General features: G+C 32.6%; 2 protein-coding genes across 2 annotated transcripts; both read right to left on the reverse strand.

Moving 5' to 3' along the window:
* Window positions 1–7,816: 7,816 nt before the first annotated feature.
* On the reverse strand, window positions 7,817–13,319 carry LOC143047448 (uncharacterized). The gene is made up of 2 exons (XM_076220517.1): window positions 13,262–13,319; window positions 7,817–11,411 (listed from the first exon to the last, which is right to left on the reverse strand). Exon 2 carries the CDS (start codon window positions 11,405–11,407, stop codon window positions 9,734–9,736), a length of 1,674 nt encoding a protein of 557 aa, XP_076076632.1. The 5' UTR covers window positions 11,408–11,411; window positions 13,262–13,319; the 3' UTR covers window positions 7,817–9,733.
* A 1,848-nt stretch (window positions 13,320–15,167) lies between these two features.
* Window positions 15,168–19,730, reverse strand: LOC143047449 (uncharacterized). The gene is made up of 2 exons (XM_076220518.1): window positions 18,434–19,730; window positions 15,168–15,734 (listed from the first exon to the last, which is right to left on the reverse strand). The coding sequence occupies exons 1-2, from the start codon at window positions 19,665–19,667 to the stop codon at window positions 15,625–15,627; spliced, it is 1,344 nt and encodes a 447-aa protein (XP_076076633.1). The 5' UTR covers window positions 19,668–19,730; the 3' UTR covers window positions 15,168–15,624.
* Window positions 19,731–20,170: the final 440 nt, after the last annotated feature.

Here is a 20,170-nt window from a genome sequence, read left to right on the forward strand (position 1 = left end):
GTGAGCCAGAAGAGGTCCATTTCTATTTTTTTGCATTGGGAAGATCTTCTGGCTCTCTTCCATCTCTTCTTTTTAAATAGGTGGTTTAGACAGCAGAAGCACAAAACAAACATGGCGTCGTTTAGTCTAAATGACATTCATAAATTAATGAATGAAGATATACTAGAATGTGAGCTTTGTAGTATAAACGTTTTTATGGTATGACAGCCTTTGTAGGACATATCTGTAGGACGATAAGCTGGATGAATATAAGAACTTCACGGACAGTAACAGTTAAGGGACAACTATTTGAAATTCTAGAGACGGAATTTTGATTCTTCTTTAGGTACAGAAAACCATCAACGTTTTGAAGATTACTTTCCGGCGTATGCCTGATTGAGGTTGCTAGTTTATTTCAATTTTTCTTTTATTTATTAAACTTTACAATTTTATTGAACTTTAAATTTTTTACATTTTTTTTTTATTATATTTTCATTAGTGATTAACGCTAATTTCAATACTCATGATTGGGCTAGTAGTCATTTTAAATCAATAGATGAGGAATGAAAAAGGAAAGAGGACATCATTATTCATTTTAATTTGTCGCTAATCATGCCTATTTTTGTTTTGCTCTTACCAGGCAACCATATTCATAAACGAAAATCTCCTTTCCCCCATCCCAACAAATAAATAAATATCAGATGTTTTTTTCTTATCTAACACAAGTTTAAATTGATGCTAATTTTTAACGCCCAGTGAAAAATATTTCATGCATGTTCAGGAAAACACGAGAGAAAAAGTCTGGTATATAATATTAAAACGAAGAGATGTGATATGATTGCTAATGACGCAACTATCATAATATGAAGTAGTTGATGGAAGCAATAATAGGAAACCGTAAGGCCTTCAACAATAAATTAAACCCGATACTGTAAAGCCGTTTATAAAACGCCATGAAAGTGTGAAATAATTCAAACGATAAAACTAATATGGTCTAATTATACAAAACAAAACAATTTGAAAAAATACCAAATATGAGTTGAGACATGAACCAACGACAAACACTAAACTACATGCTCCTGACTTGGGACAGGTTCATAAAGAATATGACAGAAGTTGATCATATAAAAACGAAGATGTGGTATGATTGCCAATGAGACAACTCTTCACAAGAGACCAAATGATACAAAAATTAACAGCCATAGGTCACCTGACCATATGGCTTTTAACAATAAGCAAAGCCAATACAACATAGTGAGCTATAAAAGCCCCCGAAATCACAAATGTAAAACAATTCAAAGGAGAAAACTAACGGCCTAATTAATGTATAAAATAAAGTGAACGAAAAACAAAGAAGTAACACAGCAACAAACGGCAACCACCGAGTTCCTGTCCCAAGTCAGTAGCCTGTAAGTCACTGACTTACAGGCTACTTACTTGGGACAGGCACATACATACAGAATGTGGCGGGATTAAACATAGTAGCGGGATCCCAACCATTTCGTAACCAGGGACAGTGATTTAACAGTACAACAACTAGTTTGTGAGAGCTCGATCCTCCTCGAAGCTGAAACAGTAGTGTAGCAGTACAATATAAGAACAACCTGTGCAAATCAGTTGCAATTTGATTAACTAAAAAGGTCGGTACGAGATACTCAAAAGAAACCGGCCAACTAACATAAGACCATAGACTCAAAACATCAAACTAAGAGTATTTGCAAAAGTGTTCAAAGCTAGTTGCAACTAGTTCTAAAATAAATCTTGTTCTCCCAGACTGAAGTATCAATCAGTACACAACCAACTGATAAAATTTATTAAAAAGAAAAGTATAGGAAACGTCTGGTTTACGTTGCATACTAACATATGGATCGATATATAATGAAAGCATTTGAAAAGTGGTAGTCCGAAGGTTTTGTCCATTGGAATTTTGCATTAGAAATAATAGTTCGGACCGGATAAGATTTTCTTCAAGGACCGGTACCACCAGAAAAAAATGATTTTGAGAACTTTCTAAAAGCTTTGCTTTATACAAAAATAATCCAGTTCGGTTACTTTAAAAAATAAATAGATAGACTAAGATGTCCTTTTTGTAAATTGATCCGAGTCATTTTCCAGACAAATATTAACGAATTCTTGTGCAGGATAAGATTATTCTTAAAAATCAAATAGTGGGGGATAAAGCCTGATTTGTTTAGCAACATTGAATTGAAGAAAAGCATAAAGAAAATTGTAACGAACAGAGTACAATTTTACAGTCCTTCTACTCTACATGGTCTACTGGACGTATCTTAATTTTCTAAAAAAAATCGTAAACTTAATTCAATTCATCCAACATAACAAGAACGTGCTGTATTCGACGGCAATTTAATTTTTTATTTTATTGATCTTCCGTAGAATATCTCCAGAAGAGGTCCAGATTCATTTTTTTGAACTCTTCACCAGAAGACATTCTGGTGATGTACAGAAGAGACCAATAAAACACGCCCCTGATCTGATGCCTGGTGTAGTGAGAATTTCAAGCTATCTATACCTTAATAAACATTAGAGGGAAAGACGATCTGCGCACGAGTTGAATGATTGAAATGTGTAAACAACAAGAAAGGTCATCTAAAACTTTTCAAATAAGTCGCATGGCTGATTTTAACAACATTTTTTGTGACTTTTGCTAGGACAATAGTAGATGAACAAAATAAATATAAAAAAACCGATAAGAAAGACAATATAAAAAAAATTGAAACACCCAAAATAGGTTGAATCCTTTTATAAATTGTTGTCGACATTTTTTTATCATTTTTTTTGCTTTTATTACAACTATTATACTAGTCTGAGATATAAATAAACTTGAAACAGCAAATGTTGTCACCTAGACGAGACAGCCGTCATTGTACGCTTCAATATAAGAGTTATTGTCACTCAATGAAGATTTTTTTTCTGTTCTTATCCCCTCCCCCTATATTAGCTTTGCTGGAAAGGATATGATGTAGCCCCTGATGTGTACTACTACAAAGTTTTTTTTAATGTTAAAAAAGAAAATTAATGGAAAGAGAACAATGACGGAAGAAATGCTAAGTTTTACGCTTAAAAATTCAAATGTAAATAAAACTGGAATATATAAAAATTAGAAAATTGTTTGAGATAATAATCAACTGAGGACAAATGGTTATACATCACTAAATGAAGCTGATTAATTTATTAATCCTTTGTGTCCAGTGACAAATATGTCATGCATATTCACGACTAGATGCAAAGTGGATCAATCTGTAACAAATGCTAACTTTTCACAATAAGGCAGCGTTCGCTGGAGGTAAAACGAACGCCGTAATAGAATAGATTAGAATCATGATGATCGAATTCGTAAATAAAGCATTTAGCCCTCCTTCCCTTTTTTTTTTATTCACGATAGACGAATGCCATAAACGAAACGTCATGAATTTACAATCAATAACGGCCACTATAAGTAGATGAGATATGGACTTTTTTTTATAAATAAATTCCTATTGCAGCCAACATCTCCCGGTTAGAGACAGGTTATTATTTCCACAAAATACTATTTGATTATTGATCGAAGATATTTAAGCAACCAAAGGCACTTTAAATAAAAAAAAATAAAAATTGTAAATTATGGTATTTTGCTGGATGTTTTTTCCCGATCCTATTTCGGACCCCCTGATTTTAAGAGGGCGTATCTAATTAGTCATGCCCGATTAACTTTAAGTATATTGAACCTTAACCTAAAGACCTACACTGGGTAAATAAGTTCAAGGTACACTAAGTAGACAATAGAAATCCTTTGTGAAATGAGATCGTCCCAGGTCTCTTAGATAATTATTTTGCGTTGAATAACAATGAAAAATGCACGAGCAGGTTTGTAAAGAGTTTGAAAGTGTTTTAAAGTTAAGGAAATACATTAAGTGCATGATAATTTGATAAAATTCATTCTTCTGAAGAAGCTCAAGGCAATATACACATGTTTAAACACATTTTGTTGGATTTAGAGCATGGGTTTGTTCACAAAGCGAAAAAAGCACGTCATGTTATAATTTGAATTATAATAAGTCTTATCATGCATATGCCACAGCAAACATAGCAACTTAGTTAATCTCAAAATCACATCAAGCGTTGGACCAATGTTCTTTATTTCAAAATCTTTTAATTCGTCAGCCTTGAGTACTCTTATTTTATAGTTATCATAAGAGCCAAATACCATCCTACCACCAGGAAGCAGTGAACAGCCTATGGCAACTCTATATTGATATGTTTCTGTAATGTCAAAGTAAGATTTTTGAAATCTCTAGTTGGAGGAGTTACCATAATCTGGGTTTGTTTGTTCCTCCGTTTCTAAACAGAAAAATCACATGAATCGGAGCTGACATTAATTTCTCAAAACTTCTGCACGTTGGCAGTTATTTGCTGTAAATACTCGTTAATCTGACATAATATATTGACTTGGTTTGTTGAGTCACTTGTGGTAATCGATTGAATCCTTTTTTGAGAAAATATAAGTATTGTTAGTCATGTATATTTGTAAAAGAAGGTATGCTATGACTGGATAAAAAATGTAGCCTCGCAACAGGTTCTCTATAGACCTCTCAATAATTGGTGATAGGAATCTTCAACCTGTCCAGAACCTGACCTGATATCATTGCATTTTTAATTTCCCTATTCCTGTCGCACAATGTTGTATATTTATACATCTCGCATGTATTTACCCCTCAACATGGCTCTTTTCTCCAGGGAGGGAGAATGACAGGTGACCATATCAATATATAGATAAGCGAAGCGGGATACGATCGCAGATGTCTAACACTGAAATGGACGGGCCAATATGGACACAATATTCACTCTTGATACAGTTCTGAATTTGAATTGTAATTAAATTTTTGACACATAATAGGTTTCTGACACAGAATCACTGTAGTCAAAGAACTTCAAATTAGTTATATACGATTTCAATTTATATTCAATTTTTTGCTTAAGTGCAATACACTATGCTGTTGCGAATTGACCCCCCCCCCCTAAAAAAAGTGTTAATTTTCCCCAGGTTTTTTGCTTTTGTGCAATATACTAAGCTGTTGAATATTTGCTCCAAAAAAATATTTAAAAAACTTTTCTTTTAATTTCGGAAATCTGAAATGAGAAAAATGTCCCCTTTTCATTTTTTTTATCTTCCTTTCCCTTATTTCAAAAATAAAATAATTCCCTCAAGATATGATCAGTTCCTCAATTCAAATTTCTAATGAAGTTTGCAACCATAATTACCCATCTTAATACATAAAAAAAGTCTTAAAATATAAAATGACATACATTATTATGGCTAAACTAATTTCAATTATTAGTAACTGTTGAAAATAAATTGACAGCTAATCAATTCAAGACAATCATCATTTCTTAATACAATTTTGACAAGCAGTGTTATGGAGGTAATCAAACATTTTTCTTTAAAATAGATTAGGATTACCTCCCTTACACCACTTTTCAATTGTCTAAATTGTCCTTTAACCAGAAAACCCCTTGTCTACCCCTTATTTGTCCATAACTCCTGAATGGCATGGTTTGACCAATTAAACCGCAAAGTCCTTTGTAGTGTAGAAACTGATATAATTTCAGAGAGATGCATACACTTTTACACAATTATTGTCCGGACACCACAAATATGCTTATTTGGGCCGTTTTCTCACCCCTAATTCATAAATAGTTAGGACCATTACCCCGGAAATCAATTACAACCTTTCTATAGTGGTTATATACCTTGTGTTACAATTTTATTGATTTTTATTTACTTATACTAAAGTTAATATCCGGAAATCATCTGTCTTCGGACGACGCTGACAACGACGACGACGACGACAACAACGTGATAGAAATATGCGACCTCCTAAATGATAATGAAACCACATATCCTTATTGACAATCGTAATTGCCTCTACTTGATATCAATCGCATCTATATTTTCTTAAGGACAATCATACAGCGCTTTTTATTCATATTAATTCGTTATATCATATTCTCATTAAGCCACATCTAGTCATTAAATATCCAGCTATATCTTCTTACCCACACTCAAACCACATCTTACTATTTAGATATTTTCAATCATACAATACTCATTATTGACAATCATACCTCATCTTCTTATTGAAAATCGTTCCACGTTAACAAATTGACATTCTTATGACATTGCCGTATTAGCAATCATACCACAATACATCTCACTATTGACCATAATAAGACATCTCCTTATTGAAAAGCATGCCACATTTTCTTATTGAAAATCTTACCAAAATTCAACATTGACATTCATATTTACGTCACCTAAATTGAAAATCATACTGCATCTCATTATTGAAAATGAAAGCAATCTTCTTATTGACAATCATACTACATCTCTTTGTCGAAAATCATAACACATCTTCTTATAGACAATCATATTAATCTCATCATTGACAATCATACAACATTTTCTAATAGGCAATCATACCACATCTTCCTATTGACAATCATACCACCTCTTCTCTTTGAAACTCATAGTACGTCGTCTTATTGACAATCATGACCAAATCTCCGTATTGATAACCATGACAGAATTTCCTTATTGACAATCATGGCCGAATCTCCTTATTGAAATTCATGACAAAATTTCCTTATTGACAATCACGTCCGACCTCCTTATTGACAATCATGTCCAAATCTCCTTTTTGATAATCATGACCGAATTTCCTTATTAACAAAAATGTCCGAATCTCCTTATTGATAATCATACAACGTATTTAATGCGTTATGATTATTTTTCCTATTTTTACATTGTCTAACTTATTTATATATACGATATACCATCATCTTCCTTATCTTCCTTATTGACAATGATATCCGCATCTCCTAATGGACAATCGGGACAGCATAATTGAATTTGATGCGACTGTTATACAAGTGAGAGGTTTAGCTAGCTATAAAACCAGGTTCAATCCACCATTTTCTACATTTGAAAATGCCTGTACCAAGTCAGAAATATGACAGTTCTTGTCCATTCGTTTTTGATGCGTTTTGTTATTTGATTTTGCCATGTGATTATGGACTTTCCAAATTGATTTTCCTCTGAGTTCAGTATTTTTGTGATTTTACTTTTTTCTCATTATTGACCATGACCAAATGTCCTTAATGATAATCATTCCGAATCTCCTTATTGACAATCGGGACCGAATTCTCCTTATTGAAAATCGGGACCGACTCTCTTTATTGACAATCATATCAAAATCCCCTTTTTGACACTAAGGACCAAATTTCCATATTGACAATCAGGACCTAATCTCCTTATTGACAATCTTGCGTAAATCTCCTTATAGATAACCATGACCGAATCTCTTTCTTGAAAATCATGACCGAATTTCCTAATAAACATTCATGACCGACCTCCTTATTGACAATCATGTCCATATCTCCTTATTGATAATAATCCCGAATCTCCTTATTGACAATCATGACCGATTAACAATCTTCTTATTGACAATTCTATCCAAATCTCCTTTTAGACAACCAGGACCGAATTTACCTATAGACAATTATTACATAATCTCCTTAGTGACAATCATGTCCAAATCTTAATATTGATAACCATGACCGAATCTCTTTATTGAAAACCATGACCGAATTTACTTATTAACAATCATGACTAACCTCCTAATTGACAATCACGTCCAAATCTCCTTATTGACAATCATGTCCAAATATCCTTATTGATAATCATTCCGAATCTCCTTATTGACAATCAGGGCCGAATTTTCATATTGACAATCAGGACCTAATCTCCTTATTGACAATCTTGCGTAAATCTCCTGATAGATAACCATGACCGAATCTCTTTATTGAAAATCATGACCAAATTTCCTAATAAACATTCATGACCGACCTCCTTATTGACAATCATGTTCAAATCTCCTTATTGATAATAATCCTGAATCTCCTTATTGACAATCATGACCGACACTTCTTTTTGACAATTCTATCCAAATCTCCTTTTAGACAATCAAGACCGAATTTCCCTATGGACAATCAAGACATAATCTCCTTAGTGACAATCATGTCCAAATCTCCTTATTGACAATCATGTCTTAATCTCCTTATTGATAATCATCCCAAATCTCCTTATGGACACTCATGGCCGACCTCCTTATTGACAATCATGTCAAAAACTCCTTATTGACAATCATGTCCAAATGTCCTGATTGATAATCATCCCGAATCTCCTTAATGACAATCAGGGCCGAATCTCCTTATTGACTATCATGACATAATCGCCTTATTGACAATAATGTCCAAATCTCCTTATTGATAACCATGACCGAATTTCCTTATTGACAATTATGTCCGAATCTCTTTATTGTAAATCATGACCGAATTTCGTAGTTGACAATCATGACCGACCTCATTATTCACAATCATGTCCAAATTTCCTTATTAATAATCATGACCAAATTTCCTTATCCCTGTGTTATCAACAATCATGTCCGAATCTCCTTATTGATAATCATTCAACTTATTTAATGCGTATTGATTTTTTTTCTTATTTTCACACTGTCTTACATATTCATATACGTAAAACCAACATTTTCTTTATCTTCCTTATTGAGAATCGGGATCGAATCTTCTTATTGCCAATCCGGACCGAATGTCCCTATTGACAAACATGTCCAAATCTCCTTATTGATAATCATCCCGAATCTCCTTATTGACAATCGGGACCGAATCTCCTTATTGACAGTCGGGACCGAATCTCCTTATTGACAATCATGTCCAAATCTCCTTATTGACAAATATGTCTAAATGTCATTATTGATTATCATTCCGAGTCTCCTTGTTGACGGTCGGGACCGAATCTCCTTATTGACAATCATAGACAAATCTCCTTATTGACAATCATGTCCAAATCTCCTTATTGATAATCATCCCGAATCTCCTTATTGACTATCATGTCCGGATCTCCTTATTGACTATCATGTCCGGATCTCCTTATTGATAATCATGACAAAAGCTCCGTATTGATAATCATGACCGAATATCCTTATTGATAATCATATAACGTATTTGAAGCGAATTGATTATTCTAATTATTGTTACATTGCCTAACTGCCTCATGTACGTAATACCAACATCTTCTTCACTTAAATTGAAAGTTGTTATGTTAATTTTGTCATTATGTTGTTGTCTCGTTTACGTGTAACGCATTTCTTGCTTATTTAAACTGAACTTTTTAACAGACATCTTCAAATTAAACTGTCTTTGATATTAAGTCGGGATGTTCTCTGATATCTCCTTTTATTTATACGGAACTGTCATTATAGACATTTTTTCGATGAGTTGCTGTCTCGAAAACGTATGACAGACATTTACTATTATTCATATGGAACTGTCCTTAGATCAACTTTTAGATGAATTGCTGCCTCATAACTGTAATTTGTGGTATATCTATACCAACGAAATCCACCAAAACTTGTACCCCACGAATAATAATGAATCCTTAGAAGTTTAATTTTTCTGTATAATCTCGATAAGATTTCGTCTAGTCTCGGGTCCAATACAGCTAATTTCAAATCTATAACAGGGCCAATACAGAAATTGTCAGTTAATAACGCTATAAATTAATTTTAAACAGATCTCAATTAGATCACAAAAAAATTATATAATTCAATTAAAATAATGTTTGTAATCGAGATCAAGAAAATGTTGAATAAGATTGAAAAAGTCACCCGTCATGTCTTAATTATTTAACATCATACAGAAAGGCTTTATTGGATGTATTTGAAACTAACAATTCATTGGTAGACGTGTCATAATGCAGAGCCCATGGGACGCTCAGTCCATCTTCACTTGATAAGAGTTGTCTGTAGTGTTGTCCATCAGCAGAGATAACAACCACATTGCTAGTATAACCTCCCACTACATACACGTTACCATCATGGTCTACAGAGACACCTTTTGGAGAGTGCATAACACATTTATCACAGAACGTCCACAGTATGTGACCATGGTAATCACAGCAGGTTACGTAGCCATTGGAATTTGTGTAGAACAATTTGTCACCGAATGTTGTAACGTACGAAAAACCTGAAAGTTTGGTATTGTTAACATTGGTAATTGTTTCGTCATTCAGACTGATCATCTGTATTCCTTTCTCTCTGGCACAATAAATCAAATGACCTTTTTTGTATACTACTCCACCAGTGTATGAATCAACTTTTATTAATTTCGACTTTGATTTCTTCTTAATATCGATAATATTAATCTGATTTGAATTGCCGGAAGTTACAGCAATAGAATCATCACCAATAAATACCACATCAAACGTTGGACCAATGTTCTTTATCTCAAAATCTTTTGATCCGTCAGACTTTAGTACTGTTAATTTATTGTCTGTATAAGAGGAGAATACCATCCGATCACCAGGAAGCAATAAACAACCAGAAACATCTGACAACTTTGTATTGATACGTTTCTGTAATGTCAGAGTCAGGTTGTCGATATCTCTGGTTGGAATAGTGACCATAATCTGGGCTTGTTTGTTCTTCCGTTTGTGAATCGAAAAATCACATGGATCAGAACAAACATATATTTCCCCAAACTTCTGCACGCTATCTGTGATTTGTTGCAAAGACTTGTTTATCTGACATGAAATATTGACTTGATTTGTGGAGTCACTTGTGGCAATCGATTTGATAAATTTTTCTTCGCCTATAATATCTTTTTCTATATCTTTCATTGTTAAAAATGTTTGAAGTTCTGACGCATGATGTTTGATACTTGCAAAATTTTCTTGTACTTCAGCGATCTCTTTTTCCTTCTTATTTAGAGAAGTTAACAATTTTTCTATTTTGCTTTTTTCTCTTTGTTCAACTGTCATTAGTTCTTTAATCAAGTCATCCTGAAGTTTATCAAGGTGATGATTAACGTTTATCCTGGTTTGTTTTATTGCTGCTTCAATTTCTCTTTTCTTGTTTTCTATAGATTTTAAATTTTCATTCCTGTTTGTGCATAGTCGTGTAATATTCTCGATGACTTCCTGCAGGGTTTGTTCGATTTCATTAAATGCGTTTGAAGTTTTTACGTTTTTTATGAGTTCATTTATGTCAGTTAAACCTTTACAATCGTTGTGAGATTTCACACATTTCTTACAGCAAGGACAATCGTGTTTTGTACAAAACAACTCGTATTTCTCATTATGAAGTTTGCAGGTCTGAGAGATTTGCAGGACTTCGGTGGGTAAGTTTTTGTATTTAGCGATAGAAACGGTTTCATGGTTTTTTGATGCCTTGGAAACTACGTGATGTTTCTTACAATCTCCACATAGTCCTTCGTCACATTCGGAACACCATACTACTGAAGGTTTAGTAATCTGAAGGTTTTCACAAATACCACAAATACCCCAATTGGTGGCCATAATCCTAAAATAGATTGCATGTACTTACATGAATACTCTAATATATGCTGAAATGTCTCGCATACTTTATAGGTTATAATTTAATTTTATCTTTAAGGCCTTTAATATTAGTATAAAGTTCAAGTTTCATTTAAATTCAATATCATTATTTTTACAGGCTAATGTTCAGGAAATGACATATATAACATGTCGTCCGCGTTGAACGGGTTGTTTTCTGTTAAGGTACAAGGACAATTACAAAAAAACTTTTTTTTCGGTTATTGTCCTTGTAAAAACTTTTCTATAATAATCTCAAATAGTTGAATGCTTCAAAGCAAATGTAGTGTAATTTTCCGTTATATTTGTTTTCCCATGGGGCATAACTTATATCACAAGCCCAGTAGTAAGCACTTTTTGTGCTGACATGAATTGTCATTGATATGGTTATATTTATAAATTTACTGTTTACAAATTTTAGAATTTTTTTAAAAACTAAGGCTTTTCTACCTCGGGCATAGATTACTTTAGCTGTATTTGATAAAACTTTTAGGAATTTTGGTCCTCAATGCTCTTCAACTTCGTACTTTATTTGGCCTTTTAAACTTTTTTGGATTCGAGCGTCACTGATGAGTCTTTTGTAGACGAAACGCGCGTCTGGCGTATACACTAAATTTAGTCCTGGTATCTATAATGAGTTTATTTGTACCTCAGAAACTACAAAGCGGAATATTTCGAAACTTTGCAGGAATATATATAAGATGTTGTTGGGTCAAACTAGTCACATTTTACATGAAAATAACATAAAAAAATCAATCTTTTTCTTAGTAGGTATCAAACAGAGTAGTATATACTAGTCAACAAAAGAAACAATCCAAGGAATTGTATTCCATGTAAAGTGAAATTGGATACACTGTTCCTAGGTTAATAAAAAAATATATAGCCCCCCCCTTTTTTTCAAAAGTTAAGCGGGGTATATCATTTGTATTCTTCACGGAAGAATTATTGTATCATATTTGTTCCTTAAGGAATATTCAACAGGATGTTAGCTGTGATAAAGTTTTTTTTAAAAAGACTTTTGTTATTGAAGAAAATATAAGCGGACATCATTACTATGCAGTTTAACACAATGATTCAATTGGTACACAGGTAATTAGAATCTTTAAATAACTTGTTTGCTTTGATTCGATACCGGCATTTAAAGTATAATTTGTCAACCTCAGCGTCGAGTATATACATTACGTAACACGTCTATTAAAAAATATTGATTGGCATTGCTTTTCGCACTCGTATTAGATTTTAATAATACAACCTATCGTATAAGTTTTATAAAATTCAGTCACAAATTGTACATATGATTGCGCTGACAATGCGATGTTCCAATTAATTTAATGATTCTAAATGGCTTATCTACATTCTATTTCTTTTATAAATACATGATCAGAACTGCTTATCGAACTATATAGTCGAATACATTGTTGATGTAAACCTATGTTATAAGTTTTATAAAAAAAATGGCAAGAACTGTAGATATTAGCAAGAGCGCGCTATTAAACAAGACCGGACGGAGGGACGTGTGGACGGAAGGACGGTATTTAAGGACGCCCAATATTTCTATGTCCCCATCAACGCATTACACGGAAACAATAAAGACAAAACTCCACAAAAATCGAAGCACACAATAAAAACATAGTTGAAATAGGCATAATTATTAAGGCATTAAGAAGCGTGTTCTAACATATCTCCTAAACAACTGAAACGAAAGTTGATCAAAATAAAATAAAAAAGTATAACAAAAAACCTACTACACAGTTAAAGTATGTGTGTTTGTGTGGATGTCTGTGTATAAAACAGAGATAAAACGATCAAATTACATACCTAATTTAGTCTTATAAATAAAACATTTCTGTGGAAAAGGAAGGTAAATGGTCATATGATTTAATGTTTGTAAGCCAGAGGAGATAATTCTATAGATATATAGAATAATGTTGTAAATGTTTATCAAGTCAAAAATGAATTATCTGTATTACATAGCTGATTAACCTGGTTTCTGTTTATTATCTTATGTCCCCTTTTTCATCAATCCATCCTATGATTTATTCCTTTTCGTATAATCATTTATAAAAAAAATTTATCTGGAGATTTAATTTTTTGTTCGTTAATGAGATTACATTTTACTCACTATGTACATGTATAAGTATTAGAGTGTGTGCTAATTCGGGTAAAAAAACTCACGAAAGGTTGACCTGGGAAGAAATTTTGGTTTTTATGTACATGTGCATACTGATTTTTTTCTCGCTTTGCTATCTATTGGTGAAGGTATATCTTATTAATACAATACCATTCTACTATATCAGCAAACTTTGGCCTGCACTGTGGGTGTTGATTAAATTTTAAAAAGGAAAGAAAATATTATCACACAGGCTTATTCACAAAAGTCATCTAGATATAACTGTGTATCTTAAACATGGTTAAACATTGGATTTACTCTAACACTGTTTTATAAAATTGTAGTATTGATATTTTACTAAAAGTACGAAGAATTCGTTGGGTCGTATCATTAGGTTAGACATTTGATATATCGTTTGTAACTTCTGTTTCGTTTTGGTTTTGTTTATAAACAATCAGACTATTTATTCTGATGAGGCGGACCTAATACAAAAGTATAAAAAATAATGGAAAGAAGCAAAAATCATTCGCTAACTTCACGTTCCGCTAAATAATGTTATACTCTCCAAAAAAGACACCTCAACATTTGTTGACTATGTTGACTGAATATATCCCATTTAGATCAAAACAAAAGATAAAATATATACACTTAAGTCTGCCTCATATATTGACTTTCATCTGGAATCAAACTATAAGAGTCGGTCAAAAATAAAATTTAACCACAAAAAAAGATAATATCAGTTTCAAAGTTATACATTTTATATTGATGTAGAACCATCCAAGGAGCCCCTGGATATGGAAGTTTATAAGTCCTAGTTGATACGATTTTCCAGCAACTTCATTTCCTATCATGATTACCTTGATGAATGGATATTACTTTCAATGTTGGACTGTACTTAAACAAGGATTTTAAATGGTGAAGTTAAAGTCATCTTCTTTCGAAAAATTTGCAGACGCCTGCATGAGGTGGTTGATTGTTTTGGAATATCTATTTCACAGACGACGACGAATATGACCCAATAATCGTTTTCTTTTATTCGAATGTGGTATAAATATACTTATCAACGAGTGTGTTTTTAATTGAACAACGTGACATTTAGATATGGATATGCTTACCTTCAGGACTTAGAATGTTTTTTCTCGGATTCCTGTTGTTCTGTCATAAAATTTCATTTTCATGTAATTGTTTTTGTTAATATTGTTATTTGGCGTTTGGTCGTTAGTTGACATAGTGTCGTCAGTTTGTCATCAATCCGTTTGAATATTACATTGGTATCTTCCGTCTTTCTTTTTTTTTAAATACTGCGTTTAAATGACAATTCATCATTAACAGTGTGGATTCACGTGATGGTTAATACATGCAAAACAGGGAACTCTTATATTATCGACACACCATTCCTCGCTCCTATTGGAGTTCATAAGGTTCCTTTGTTTACATTGACACGTCTCTACCTATTTGATTACCCGCAACTTGACACTAGCAAACTACTTTTGACGATCTCGATCTACAATGTTTCAAATTTTATCAATAAAAGTAACAAAAGTTTCAAAAGTCAAGACCAAACTACCGATAATGATAAATATCGTAGAAATTGAAATAAAAATTAAAGATCGATTTGTGGTTGGAAACATTTATTTTAATGAAGCAGTTAAAAAAACAGGGGTGATATCGATCCTACTTAAGAAATGCCTTGCTGCGTAGATATTTGCAAGTATACATGTGACAGGATAAAGAATATCGTAACCTAACTGTATTCTTTAGGTTATATTTTTTTAAGGATTTGAAATTATTAAAATTTTAAAATAAAATAAAGTATAATGCAAAAAAGTAAGTCATATTTTACCATTTGATGCAAGTTACATAATAATTATGCTCGTGGCAGCTACATATATAGTTTGTTGTATCAAATTGCCCTTAGAATGTATTCTAGAAAAAAAATACACTGTTATACGCACGAAATTTATAAAGTATTATTAACATTTTATATCACTTTTCCATATATTATATCAATATCTTGAGAGTAATTGTGCGCTTTTTGCAACTTCGTGAGTTTTTTGTATGCTGTTATTATTCACGGTAGAGTCCATTGTGAGTAACTTCCTCGTAATGAAAAGAAGATCCCAATACTAACAACCATAATCATCAAATTGGGGAAAAACATGGATCCATCTCCTGTTACTCCTGAAAATAACAGTATAAACTACAGATAATAATTAATATAGAAATAAAAGGAGAAAATCAATGTGTTTGTATTTTCAAGTATCAATTATATTCTATGTCAAGCTTACTTTATTTCACCAAAGTTTAAATATCATAAATCCATAGATATAAATTCAGGTAAAACAAATAAACTTTGAAAGGAAACTTTTTACGTCTACAGAAAAGGCGTTTAAGGCTGTTCATGCATATCATTCATGCCAATCAACACTTATTTAATATGTCAAATCGGCAAAAGAACCATCGGTAAATTTAAAGTCTGGTATCTTATTCCAATATCGTGGTGGTAAATTAAGACAAATATATTCAGAATTGGGTCTTCAATGCTCTTCAACATCTTTTGTTTGTTGCCTTGTTTGCCCTTTCGATTCAAGAGCCACTAGTTGGTCTGTTGTGGACAAAACGCGAGTCTGGCACATACTTTTATTAATTATAGTACCCTTGCCGAATTGATAAGATACATCGTGTTGGTCAACTAATTCGTGTTGGTGACCATGACCATAATAAAGCGTCGACTTCAGTCATTCTTTTTCATTTGTTTTTCAGGACAGTTTCATGTACAGAGCATATCTCTTATAATAAAGCCTGCATTTTATAAATATACATGTGCGTTCCTAATAACTTTAAATATATAAACGCTATAATAGTGAATGATACTCTACATAATAAAAAGGCTAAGTAGTGTGGTGATATATACAGCCAATAGAAGTATAACGCTGTTCAATAGTCATAAATCATGAATCATAAATCGAATTAAACTAAAACAAATGCGAGTCACAAAACCAAAACAGAGGGAAACCCATACTGTTAAATTGAAATTTTCGTGGAGGATTGAATTTCATTTATTTCGTGAAAAGATTATATCCACGAAATTAAAGCCCCCACGAAAATTTAGCCGCCATATAAAACCACTTACATTTAAGGAAACCACGTTAACTTTGTAGAATTTGTTTAAGTTTAATTCGATTTATGACTACAACACTACAAGTATTGTACACGACTATAACATTTCGTTGCGATGACATTTGCAAATTTACTTCTAATAATCAGGTATTTCCTCGTGGGAAAAACACTTTTGCTTTGTAAAATGATCATGATGACTGTTGACTGTTTGAAAACATCGTATGTATATCCTTGAATATAGAAGTATCAATAATTCTATTCGTTTGTTATTTTGTTTAGAGTCTTTTTCATACTAATACATCAGCGCTGGATGCTTTGAGTCAAACGTCCTTTGATATGTATTTTCATATAAAATATGTGTATGATTGGAATGAGTATATCGAATACGAAGTTAAAGAGCATTACAAACAAAATAAATCAGATTTAAAAAGGTCTACGGCAATCTATTACTGGGGGTGAATAAACGTTAGTGTTTCGTAGTTTTATATATTTCAAAATTTTATAAATAGCGCATCTGAAGAATAACAAAATATCAATGATAATTCAGGTCAAAGTGTAAAAAAAATTAAACACGATTAAAAACCAAACAATAATAAAAAAAAAACCCGCATAAAATAAACACACCACCGAACTACTGGTTCCTGACTCGGGATAATTAGTTTGTTTTTAAGTATTGCCCGTATTATAAACCATTTTGATTTAGCAATTAGTAGTAAATGCAGTTAATTTTATGGGTAATGCAAACATTGGTAATGACTGTATAAGTTAACAGGGTTGATATCGATATGAATCACGGTTTCAAAGTTTTTAGCAATCCAATGTCTGAATTCTTTCATTGAACGCGAAAAAAATATGTATCTAGGTTATCGTACATGACTGTGTATTTGTCCCATATCACACACACTGTCAACCAATATAATCGCTCAAACAGAGCTGTTTGAATTATGTTGAAATTTCGGTTTGAGATTAGTTTTATTAAATTTATTACATGCTAACCTTTTTTTTCGAATATGTTCAAAATAAAACTGCAGCGATTTTGTTTTGGATTTTAAAAATCCACGAGTTTAACCTTAATTTCTCTCTCAGTTATCAACATGTTTACGACAAAAGTCAACCTTTATAACAATTTGTTTATTCTTCTGTTCTCGTTATCAAACAAATCGGTTATCTCTTTTGTTAAGTATACGTTGTCGTCTACTCGAGTTTCACTGTGTCTCCTCTAATAAAGTCAAGGGTAAAAGATAATACCTCGCATTCTTAATATATGTAACAAATCATTTAGGATCACTGAACCTGTTGCGGGCTATTGAGAGATAAGATAAAATAACCATTTCAACAACTCCTTGTCTTTTTACATGCGACTCATTCAAATATAACAAATGAAACAAGGTGTCACATCTTAATTTCAAAAAGATATAGATTTCTATTTCACGTTTTGTGGATTTCCTCGTTGTTGTGTTTTGTTTATTGTAATGATGTAGTTATTTTTCATGCGACCTGTTATACAGCAGTTTTCTTTGGCTGGTGTCTTTTATTATTGTTGTAGTATGAATAAATTGTGTCATATTGTGTCGTAGGTCTTTTATAGCATAAATACAACATGGGTTTGTTCACTGTTGAAGGCTATTTGATAATCTGTAAAAAAAATTACCTTTGTGCATTAGGTGTTATTTATTGTTTTGTCAATCATGCTATATGTGCTTATTGCAATACTGAATGGAGAATATACTATAACATTACATATTGCTACAATAACATACCGTTATCATTTGCAGTTACATTGAATAACAATGTGTCACAGCTTGCATCTAAGCATCCTTGTGATGTTAGAATCTTGATAGAAAACCCGCCAATATTGCCATTGAGATCGCCCGTTTGTGTCATTTTCTTGAACTTGTTTACTGTTGTGTTAAGATTGGATGGTACTCTTGTGTTCTTTGCGTCTAGATCATAAACATTTCGGTTAGTTAGAAAAACATCGATATACGTTTCGCTTGAAGCAGAATTGTTTGAGTTTATTTCAGGATCAGAAAACCAAAGAACCCCGTTTTCCTGCCAGTGAAGTTTGTACGCCATGGAATCTACGAAATCATTAAGAATTTTCATTTTATCATCCGAATTTGGTCGTCGGCGCCTACCTAAAATAAAGAAATATTTCAACTTCAGTTTAACTAAGCGAACGGGTCCATCAAAACTAAAACTTGGAAGGAAAGACACAGTGCATTGTTTTAAAGTTTCGAACATGCTTCTGATTGTACGAAGTGACGAATTGGTCGAGGTTTTTAAGCTGGATTGGATTGTCCAAAACACAGAGAAGTAATCTGATGCATCTAAATTGCAAACGGAAATTGAAGGAGACTCTGGAATTGGTTTAACATAACATGGCGTGTGAGAATCAAACGCTATTCTCTTAACATCCTCACATGTGAAAGGTAAGTAAGGACGGAGAGATTGCACTAAGGAAACTTGAAGACATTTTCTGACGGCATCTATCCACTGTTGTCCGTCCTGTGAAAAATCTTGATAATTTTGGGAATACAAATCACAAAATTTTGTCGCAAACGCCATTGCATAGTCGTCTTCTGTTCCGCTGCATTTAAACTTTCTCTCTAAACAGTCTCGATACCAAGAGCAGTCTGCCCCTGAAGGACTGTAACATCGCGAGGGTAAGGTTAAATTAGACTCTGTATATTCCTGGCCATTTTCACATTTGCAATCATCATATACTGGTCCGGACTCCACGTCATGAAGTTCTAACATGCATTGATAATAACAATATGTTCTTGTGCTATCTCTGCAATGATATTTTCCTCCCGACTTTTCTTGCATATATACATTTGTAATACATGTTCCCCACTGATACTCTTTATAATACGAAGAATCTAGAAAACATTCAGTTACTCCACTTGGACCAGTATCGCGATCACAATTCCCGTCTACAACACGTACACATGACAGGAAAAGTATATAATAGAAATATGTTTGCGTAAACATGTTAAACAAAGTTACTTGATGATCATTGACAGCCGAGCCAGTCTACATATGACATAAATATTCAGAATTCAAACTTAAATTTATCTTGTTGAAAAATCCGAAAAGATAACCTATGACAAATCATGAATATGATAACGCTTTATCAAAAGAAAACTAAAGTAAACACATAATTGTTTTTGTATTACAAATTTACGCGTCTTACGTTAAAACATACATTCAAAGATGACGTAGCATTGTTATTGCATGTACGATTTTTTGTATATTTCTAGCTAAACGTTTATCACCGAATGCGTTCGATATTTTAAATATTCCGAAGACAAATTATTTGAATGACTTGTAACATCCTCGCTTAGTGCGTTGAATCAAGAATGCTATGTTATGGTTTTGTTTTTAACGAAAGTAATGGTTGGCTTATTATTCTTCATACATGTACCCAACTTCTTATTTTTATAGTATACTATTTTAATTCTGGATGTAACGCATCTTCTGATTGGCTTACGTTG

Source organism: Mytilus galloprovincialis, chromosome 10 (assembly GCF_965363235.1).
Source record: "Mytilus galloprovincialis chromosome 10, xbMytGall1.hap1.1, whole genome shotgun sequence".
Classification (NCBI taxonomy): domain Eukaryota; kingdom Metazoa; phylum Mollusca; class Bivalvia; order Mytilida; family Mytilidae; genus Mytilus; species Mytilus galloprovincialis.

Coding starts and splice junctions, on each gene's coding strand:
- LOC143047449 (XM_076220518.1), bottom strand. CDS start 19,667: ATGTTTACGCAAACATATTTCTATTATATACTTTTCCTGTCATGTGTA. Junction 15,735..18,433: donor TGTAACTGCAAATGATAACG/GTATGTTATTGT, acceptor TGTTATTTTCAG/GAGTAACAGGAGATGGATCC.
- LOC143047448 (XM_076220517.1), bottom strand. CDS start 11,407: ATGGCCACCAATTGGGGTATTTGTGGTATTTGTGAAAACCTTCAGATT.